General features: G+C 40.0%; 1 protein-coding gene across 1 annotated transcript; it reads left to right on the top strand.

The window, feature by feature from the left end:
• Positions 1–466: 466 nt before the first annotated feature.
• Positions 467–931, top strand: LOC138353657 (uncharacterized). The gene has a single exon (XM_069306841.1). The coding sequence runs from the start codon at positions 467–469 to the stop codon at positions 929–931; it is 465 nt and encodes a 154-aa protein (XP_069162942.1).
• Positions 932–10,871: the final 9,940 nt, after the last annotated feature.

Below are 10,871 nucleotides of genomic sequence, written 5' to 3'. Positions count from 1 at the left end.
GGAACCTAATGCCCCCTTGAATTTAAAGAAGAGCTTCCAAACCTATACCTCCTTCCTAAGATCCATAAAGATTTACACTCTCTTACACGTAAATGGCAGGGCAAACCAGTCCTTATTGGCTGCAAAGCACCAACTAGCCCAATTGACTGGATCTGCACAGCATTACTAAACCCCCTTTCTCTCTCTTTTAGATGAACGTCTGAAAAACACAACAGATTTTTTTTAAACTGAGGGATTTGAATGCAAGCAGAGGACCCGTCCCAGAGAACACGACCCTGTTCTCCCTCGACATAATCTCCCTCTACCCAAGCATCCCCCAACGGGAGGCAGCAAGATTGGTCTCGACGTACTTCGACGAGCCACACTACGTGTACACATAAACACCTCATATGCTAGTCCATCAGAGACGCAGGAGTTTGGAGGCTCCAACCAAGGGGCCCTCCTGGAGGAAGCGATTTTGCATGTCATGAGGGATATAATTCTATTCTTCGATTCAGCAGCCTACAGACAAGTAAAGGAGACAGCAATTGGAGCATCAAGTAGTGTGGCTATAGCGGAAAACTTTGTTCACAAGGCTTTTGAGCACCAGAGAGCACTCCGCCCAGATAAACAAGACGTGTACTTCCGTTATATAGACGATATTTTCGGTATAATGACTGGACCAGACACACTCCTCCAGTTCTTCTACCCCAGGACAAATACAGCCCACGAAAATCAGAAGTTCACCTTGGAGCAGAGTAAAACAGCGATAAACTTCCTGGATACGACAATGTTCATTGGCAGTGAGGACAGGCTCCTTCACACGAGGGCTTACTACAAGCCCACGAACCTGCACACGTATCTACGATACGACTTCACTCACCCCTCCTCCTTGAAGAACTCCCTACCTGACTCCTTAGGTCTACTTTTGATGAGGAGAAACCAGCCTTGAAGACACCCTTGCTACTCAACTTTTATACCTCTGGGACATGTTATACGCCAGAGGATACCCAGAACGAGTAATAGCAGCGGCTAAAGACAAACTAGACCTGAAGGCGAGGTCAGAGCTCCTCCTACAGGCCGCTCCTCCAGACCCTCAGTCGAGATGCATCTTTCCATCGCTTTATTTTAACGGCCTAGCAAGCCCTCTCCATAATGCCTTGACTGGCTAAGAAACATCTATGGGGACCACCCTTCTTTGCCTAGGTTTCCGCAATCACCTCCAATGCTTACTTGGAAACGAGGAGAGTCACTTATGGATCATCTAGTACATTCCTCCCTCCACAGGACACACTGCCTTTAACCTAACCTGACACAGACAGATAGGTGCAAGAGAATGCCCCCTGGTTCCCTGGGTTGGGGCCACGATTTTGAGAGGGCCCCACAACCACATAATACCTCAACAGAAAACGGACTTACACAGGGAAGATGAAAATTGACTGACGTCATTCACCATTAGCGATGTCTGTGGAAGGTCACAGAGGTAACGGAAATGTACCGGGGCAGGAGGCGACCCTTTAATCCCCTTGAGCGTAATGGTAGGGACTAAGATGGGAATCCTTTATATTTCCATCATACAAAATTATATATGATGGAAGGAAGCAGTTGAGAAATGTTAGGTAAAAAAAATTCAAAACATTCTGGCCCAAATCACGACCGTAGGGAAATTTTTTTGAAAATACCCAGGCCAAATTTATGAGCACCGGAAAATTTTTTAAAAACACCTGTGGCCCATATTGCGACCGTCGGACAAAAACTTGGAAAACCCAAGACCCATATCGCGACCGTCGGAAAAAGCAAAATGGTCGGGTTATGTGTCTAATGCCGAAACACACATTATATATAATATGTGTATTAGTGTAATAACAGCAAAAGGTTTATGTTGGGAGTAGCCATTTGGATGACAGGTGGTGTTGTCTGCATGACTTGTTTAGCTGTGTAGAGGGTGGTCACTATGCTCTTTGGGCACCCTACAAGATTAGGTGTCCAGTTATGGTGCATACAACATGTAGATCCTTATATATAAAATGTGTGTGTATATAGTGTAATAACCCCCCCAAACAGTATTGTTGGGGGAGAAATTTTAGTGCGCCTGACCTTGAATGAGTGAGGGAGGCTGCTGACTGTGTTTGTGTAGCGATGTCTCTTAGTGCCTGAACTAATTATATCAGCTTAGTTGTACAGTTGTGGTGAACAGAAAATGTAGATACTTATATATAATGTATGTGTGAATATCGTGCAATAACACCCCCAAAGAGTATTGTTGGGGGAGAAATTTTAGTGTGCCTGACATTGAATGAGTGAGGGAGGCAGCCGCCAGCTGACTGTGTGTGTAGCGATGTCTCTTAGTGTCTGAACTAACTATATCAGCTTAGTTGTAAAATTATGGTGAACGAAACATGTAGATACTTATATATAATGTGTATATATAGTGAAATAACTGCAAAACTATTTGTTTATTGTTTTATGAACGTAATAATTGAATTACTAATATCATAGTTTTGAGTATAGCGATGATTACACATTGTATTATATAAATCTATCACACTACACACTATTGAATAATATTACTACAAAAAACTAAGAAAAAATAAATCAGAGACATTGAAATAATTAGGTGATGATATCTTTGTGGCAACTCCCACCTGACAGCTCGAGTGACGCTACCGCCTCTGACGACCACTCTGTCAATGCCCAAATATTGCCAGACTTCCTCTGCCTATTGCACCCAAAACATGTCACCTACGATTTTTTATTTTTTTCCCCGTGCTCAGTTAACATATTAACATTTTTAGAAGACGAAATAATTTTTTAGAATTTTTTTCTTGCGCACAGGGGTGTAAATCTCCTCAGGTCCCTTTAGCAGCTTAAGGGTTAACGGTTCATTAGGAAGCCTAGCGATCGAGTGCATTAGTAGTAAGAAACTGACCAAGTATACAGAACACATATTGAGCGATGTATCCGATGAAGTTAAAATCCTATTAATAAAAGGTTAGCAAAGTCTGTGCTATGACTTCATTTCTTCAATGGACGTATTACATGAACCTCAGCTCCCTCCTCGTGATCCATTTTATAATGTGTTACGTGACACTCTGTCTGAAAAAGATTACAACCAAGCTCTTGAAGTATTCAACTTAAGGAATCACACGAACATGTAAGATTACCACCTGTTATATTTAAAAGTTGATGTAGGCATGCTGGTTGATATATTCACACTCTGGCACACAACTTTATAGGAAATTTGTGAATTAGATATTGTCTTCTACATATCACTGCCTAATTACGCTTGGGACGCATTCTTGTTCAAATCTAAAGTTGTGGTGGACTATATTTATGATCAGAATATATGTGACATGTGACATGCTTAGAAGAAGTCTTTGAGGGGGGCTTACATCATCAATAAGGCAATTCACTCAGGCTATAAATGAGCATACTACATCCAACCGCCAGCTCTGAAAAGAAACTCACATCTTGTATCTTGACATTAAAAGCTTATATGCAGTGTGCATGGCTGAGTTACTTCCCCAGGGAGGGATTAGACAGTTAACTGACCTTGAACGGGATACGTTGTTAGGGCAAGTGTTAGAACATATCCCTTGTAATAAGGACAAAGGCTACTAGATCTTGCGTGATACAAAACAGATATCTCCCGAGGTAGCTAGGTACACTGATGATCTGCCTCTTGTACTGTCCCATACTAATATTACTGAGGAGTTTTTGTCAGAGTACAGTAAGCATACCCTTAATGATGAGAAACGTAAGCCCCCACGTAAGAACACTAAATTAATTGCTTCTCAGTTGCCCCAGAAAGATTATTTAGTGAGCCTTGATTTCCTTCAATTACTATTAAAACTAGAATTTAGAAGTTGAAAGGGTAAAAACAACCTATGAATTAAAACAGGCTCCCTATCTAAAAGATTTCATTTCAACTAACATACGAGAACGAGCCAACACAACCTGTAAAGTTAAAGGAAAAGTATTTAAACTCATCACTAATAGTTTGTATGGAAAATCGATGACAAACATTTCTAGATACTTAATTATCCACCATCTAGTAACGTCAAATCAGTAATGCCTTGTTTATGTAAGAAACCCTTTGTATAAACGAGCGATCTCCCTAGGTACAGATCGGGCTCTCTGTACAATCATGAAAGATATCCTTTAAGTTACCACTCCTTCTTACATGGGTTATCAGATCTTACAGATAGCAAAGAGATGGTTATCTGAGTTCTGGTATAACGTAGTTAAAGCCCATTATGGTGAAAGAGCTAGGCTAATCTATACTGATACAGACTCATTCATATTCACTCTGGCCTGTAAAGATGCATTCCAGGGAATGACAAAGCTCCTCTAGTAGATTATATAGATTTCAGTAATTTTGATAAAGCACATCCCATGGATTCAGCTGCTCGTAAAGGTGAGCTTGGACTCCTCAAGTCAGAAGTAGAGAATAAAATAATAAAAGAATTAATTGCTCTTAAGCCCAAAACATTTTTTTTTTTTTTTTGAGATATATACAAGAGTTGTTACATTCTTGTACAGCCACTAGTACGCGTAGCGTTTCGGGCAAGTCCTTAATCCTATGGTCCCTGGAATACGATCCCCTGCCGCGAAGAATCGTTTTTTCATCCAAGTACACATTTTACTGTTGCGTTAAACAGAGGCTACAGTTCAGGAATTGCGCCCAGTAAATCCTCCCTGGCCAGGATACGAACCCATGACATAGCGCTCGCGGAACGCCAGGCGAGTGTCTTACCACTACACCACGGAGACTGATTATTCGCTCCTCACCCTTGATAAAGAACACGTATGTAAATGTAAAGGAATTCCGTATCATCAGCAAAAGAAACTGTTACACGCATCTTTCCAAAACACCTTAGAAACAAATACAACTTTCAATTTCGTATCTCGCTCTATTTGCAACGTTAACGGACAAATATGTACATGTAAAACAATTGAGCACGATCTTTCAGCTTTTGATGACAAGCGGTACCTAATTAGTCCAACAGTCACTCGCTTACGGTCACCCAAACATTCCAGAGCTTGAAGTACAGGTAGAACTGGTAATTGAGGATAATCCCCTAGCAAGACGTCCATTATTCCTCATTTTTAATCTTTGGGATAAGCATGATAAAATCACTAAGCAAATGTTCCCTAATAATAACTAGGAGATTGTATTGTCTATGCTCAAAAATGTCTGTTTAATGTTTCAATGTCTATGTTAAAATGTCTATGCTCAAGAATGTCTGTGTAATGTTTCAAAGTCTATGTTAAAATGTTCATGTTAAAATGTTATTGTATTGATAACTTTCTAAATAAAGAATTGAATGAACATTTTGTTCAAATTCCCATTTCTTTATATATTGGTAGTTAGTCTATTGTACCCCATCACCATGGAAGGGGGGAAAAAAGTTATTACCGAAGCCCAGTTGAATATATTTAGCGAATCATCAATAATTATTATTACCGGATTTTCAAATGGTGGGAAAATCTACCCCACCATCATCCTTCCTCATAATTATCAGAGGAAGCGGGTATAAAGAGTTAAAAGCAAACCTACTAATTAGACATAAGATATCTTATTACTCTGAAACTGTAAATCCCTGAGACGATCATGATCCCAAGGACACATCGCATATATTGGTTGTATATGATGACTTATATGTTGAATCTACAAACTCTAAAATAGTAGGTGATATTTTTTAATTAGAGGAAGGCATGAGAACATCTCTGTTACTTTTATAACCCCAAAAAAAAATTTTCAGTGGAAAATTCTCTAGATCTATAAGTTTAAATGCATCTCATTTTATTCTGCTTAAATCAAGAGACCTGTCCCAGATAGAAACATTAGGCCGACAAATATACGGCAAGCAAGATGCCAAGAACTTTTAAGATATATATAAGAAAGTGATTACTAGACAGTATGGGAATTTACTAGTTGACGTGGGCGTTAAAACACTTAAATCTATAATACTCAGGATAAATATTGTAAATGAACCCCCTTATGAAATAGTGAATCAATGGTGAACCTTAAACAGACACTTAATAAGATAACATCAAGTCCACAGGTGGGTTAAGTGGTGTTTTAAAAATATATAAGGCTGCAAAGAAAATAATCCTTGAATTAATTTTAAAAGATGTGAAAGAATATTTAAAAATGTTTAATGCTTATACCTTACATCAAGTAAAAAAAACGTAAATTTATGTACAGACGTATTTTAGCACGGAGACTTAAAGCCTTTTTTACCAGCAACTTGGCTTATATGACGTTTCTAGCTGTACCCGGTCACGCGTTGCTGTGGCTCAGCAACGCATGTGCATTGCTGAGCCACAGCAACCCTTCCCCTGTCTCCCAGTCCTCCCCACCATTCCACCCCTTCGCCGTCCTCTTGTCCTCCCAACCATTCCCCACTCCACCGTCCCCTCGTCCTCTCCACCATCTCCCACTCCCCTGTCCCCTCGTCCTCCCCTACCATTCCCCCCCGCCCCCATCCCCTCATCCTCCCCACTATCCCCCACTTCCCTATCCCCTTGTCCTCCCCCACTAATCTCCATTCCCCTGTCCCCTCGTCCTCCCCACCATCCTCCACTCCCATTTCCTTGTCCTCCCCACCATTCCCCACTCCCTCGTCCATTACATTCCCAAATGATCTGATGTTTCTATCAGAAAATTTGAAACATGAAAAGATCTGATGTTCCCATCACTGAAATATAAGAAAAACAAATAAAAACGAAATGAAAAACAATGAAGAAATAAGAAAATAAACTTTACTCACGAAATGAACAATATTTTAAACATCAAACCTCAATTCTAATGCAATGTCACACAAAATAATTAAATTAAAATAGCAATAATGCAAAATCTATGAAAATTTAACTTATCAATGAAATCAGAAACATTGAAATGGAATCGAAACATGTTTTGTATAGCGTAAGTTGCTCTTACATGCAACAGATGGCGTTGTTGTTTTTTTTAAATTATGTTTTTACCTGTCACATGTGTGGCATCTATACTTATATTCACAAAATGAACGGTATGGTAAACAACATCGCTCAGTTCCAACGCAATGTCACACAAAATAATTAAATCAAAATGAAAATAAATCGAAATGTATGAAAATTTAATTTGTCAATGCAATCAAAATCTTTGAAATGTAATCGTAAAATATGTTTTTACCTGTCACAGGTGTGGCATCAATTTCCAATCAATATAAGTACTTATGAAATGAACGGTATGGTAAACAACACAGCTCAATTCCAACACAATGTTACACAAAATAATTCAATAAAAATTAAAATAAATCAATATATATGAAAATTAAATTTATCAATGCAAATGGAAACATTGAAATGGAATTTGTAACATATTTAGTATAGAGTGTGTGTTCTTGTTACGTTCAACAGATGGCGCTGTGTTTGAAAAAACATGTTTTTACCTGTCACATGTACGCTGTCTATTTGCCTGTCCCCCCTCCCTAAAAATGGGACTATATGTCTATTTTCTGGGGCTAAAAAATAGGAACTATACGCAGCCATCTCTACTACTATGCTGTTGGTGATGCACTTGAAGATGTCACAACAGGAGTGTGCTAGTGATGATGCTAGTAATGCACTTGAAGAAGGTCACAACATGAGCGTACTAGTGATGATGTTGGTGACGTGCTTTAAGACATCACGACAGGAGCATGCTAGTGATGGTGCTATTGGTGCACTTAAAGATTTCACGACAGGAACATGCTAGTGAAGTGCTTGAAGACGTCACGACAGGAGTGTACTAGTGACGGTGCTAGTTCGCACACTACATCGAACATGGGCGATGGGTGTAAGAGCAGCTACGGCTCCCGTTAACTGTAATAACACTTAAGAACAAGGCAGGCCTAACTGAGCTGATCAGTGCGAAGGATCTGTTATGAAGCAAAGAAATATTTTCCTCCATCTACTCCTTTGAAGCAGTATTTTTTCAAGGAACAATTTAGGTCGTGTGCATATTTATCGGAGTACCTGTTGACTTTGATGATTACTTTGACATGATTATTGTTACATGATTCCTGACACGATCAGTGAGTTATGGCATTTATTTGCTTCGTGATTTACTTATACTTCCGTATTGAAGCGAGTCTTATTTCTTTTGAGTAAGGTAAGAATATTTATTTAAAGGGCCAAGGTATTCTAGCCTGTCAGGGACACGCATAAGGGAGGGGTAAGGCATGAGCTTATTTCTGCAGACGCTGGGAGACAGTGGGATAGTTCTGGAGCTGTATGTGTCAACTCCTGGAGACGAGGCCATCCATCCAGAGTATTTATGAGATCCTGTATTGCCACTGCCAACACAGAGTTATGTATGAGGTGTCTCAGGAAGTCCATCGAAGGCTGGTATCGAAGCCTTCTATTTATATTTGTGTAGTCGCACGAGGTGCAGCAAAGGTGAGTTGAGCAGAGCATATGGTGAGCACTTGGGGAAGAATGCTCATTTTCTCCGAGTGCCGAGATCTTGATGGTGTACTGAGGAAGAAGACGTCCTATGAAGACACGGAGTCACCTGAGAGTGAAACAGCTGGTTGCAGTAATTTGTCAGTTGAGCCCCCCACTTACTCGACCACTCTCTCTGGATACTGTGTAACACAGGTCCTCCGAAGAATCCTGTTGCTCGTGTCTTACAACACGAGCAACTATTTAGTTCAGTTTCATTAATTAAATCAGCTTTATTAACCAGAATGTTTCATTTTGTTGTCAATGCAATCCCTGTATATTACTTCGTCATATATCAGTTGGTCACAGTTTGTGCGGAGAGACTCTGGTCTCTCCACCATGCTGGTCTGGTAAAACTGGAAAACTCCTCTGTGATTGCAAGTGATAACTAAATTGATGAAAATTAATAACCAAACCATCAGACATGAAGACTGAATTTGTAATTCTGGCTACCAGGGCTTAATAAGTCTACGTTTTTCATTTAACCATTTTCCATCTTTACAGAGTTTTTTTAAGTCTCTCTTCTTCTACATCAGTCAAACACTTGGACTGGACGGTAGAGCGATGGTGTCGCTTCTTATAGGTCGGCGTTCAATCCCCGACCGTCCAAGTGGTTCGGCACTATTCCTTTCCCCCGTCTCGTCCCAAATCCCTATCCATATTCCCTCCCAAGTGCTAAATAGTCACAATGGCTTAGCACTTTGTTCGGGTAATTCCCTTACCTCCTCTTCTATATATTCTACACACATGTATGGAAGGGAGGTGGTTGTCCGGTGACAGTTCAGCAGTGTTAGTGAAGATGCGGGATTCCTTGTTTACTGTGGTCACATGCGTCTAATTTTGTTCTTTTCACTCTTCATTGGAAGTCCTACTCCACCTTGCAGTTTACCTCCCACCTGTAGTTTCAGCTCACACTTGGAGTTCAGCAATAACTCCTCCTCTGGTGCGAAGTTCCATCACTAACTTCTCCCACACAGACCTGCAAATCCATCACCATTCTAATATAGTCTGTTTTCCCGATCAATCATAAATAAATGTATTCACAGCAAATAAACTTTTCCACCCGACACCCTTTCAAACACATATAGCAGCGCTGAGGTGGGTCCTCCCCCATCCTGGATGGGTCCACCTAGGAACATGTCTTGACGCGTCGCTTAGGCCGTCATTTCTATCACGACTGGGGGAGCTTACTCCCTCAGTCATCCACTGACCTCCCTCGAGAGAAGGTGTACCACTCCTCCCTCCAGCATGTTCTCCTATCTCTACTCTCTTATTTTAGCTCACTGGCCCAAAAAAATTTACTACCCTATATATACATATGTTCATTATGATTGCTGGGAAACACGATCAAATACTGGTACCTAATCTAAGAGCTGATTAAACAGGCTATCTTGAGATCTTAAGGTTATCTTGAGATGATTTCGGGGCTTTAGTGTCCCTGCGGCCCGGTCCTCGACCAGGCCTCCACCCCTAGGAAGCAGCCTGTGATAGCTGACTAACACCCAGGAACCTATTTTACTGCTAGGTAACAGGGGCATACGGTGAAAGAAACTTTGCCCATTGTTTCTCGCCGGCACCCGGGATCGAAACCGGGACTACAGGATCACAAGTTGAGCATGCTCCCGGCTCTCCGACCGGCTGTCCGCTCGTGATGATGCTATAGCCTCACCCACGAGGAGAATCACTTTGCGTGATCTCTCGTGTCCATGTCTGGTTCACCAGGCCACATTCAACATAACAGCTAAGCTGTACTTTATTTCACTAAAGTACAGTTTAGCTTTATTTCATTGTAGATTAATAATTAATTGCAAATTTCAACCAATCTATTAATTTCGAATTGGTAGGCTATGTAATTACCCCATTACCCCATCCCCTAACTTGTGTAGAAAGCTACTTGTGGAAAATTTAATCATTTAATCCACTTTAGTCCGCTATCGAAATAAATTAACAACAAATAAATAAAAAAACTCATTTTTGTTATTTATTCACAATGAACTAATGATAACATTTATAAGTAATAACCCTCACAGTGAACTAATGATAACATTTATAAGTAATAACCCTCACAGTGAACTAATGATAACATTCATAAGTAATAACCCTCACAGTGAACAAATGATAACATTAATAAGTTATAACCCTCACAGTGAACTAATGATAACATTAATAAGTAATGACCCTCACAGTGAACTAATGATAACATTAATAAGTAATGACCCTCACAGTGAACTAATGATAACATTAATAAGTAATGACCCTCACAGTGAACTAATGATAACATTAATAAGTAATGACCCTCACAATGAACTAATGATAACATTAATAAGTAATGACCCTCACAGTGAACTAATGATAACATTAATAAGTAATGACCCTCACAGTGAACTAATGATAACATTAATAAGTAATGACCCTCACAGTGA

This window comes from Procambarus clarkii, chromosome 59 (assembly GCF_040958095.1).
Source record: "Procambarus clarkii isolate CNS0578487 chromosome 59, FALCON_Pclarkii_2.0, whole genome shotgun sequence".
NCBI lineage: Eukaryota > Metazoa > Arthropoda > Malacostraca > Decapoda > Cambaridae > Procambarus > Procambarus clarkii.
Note: the sequence above shows the minus strand (reverse complement) of the source record. Positions and strands in the feature narration are given on the sequence as shown.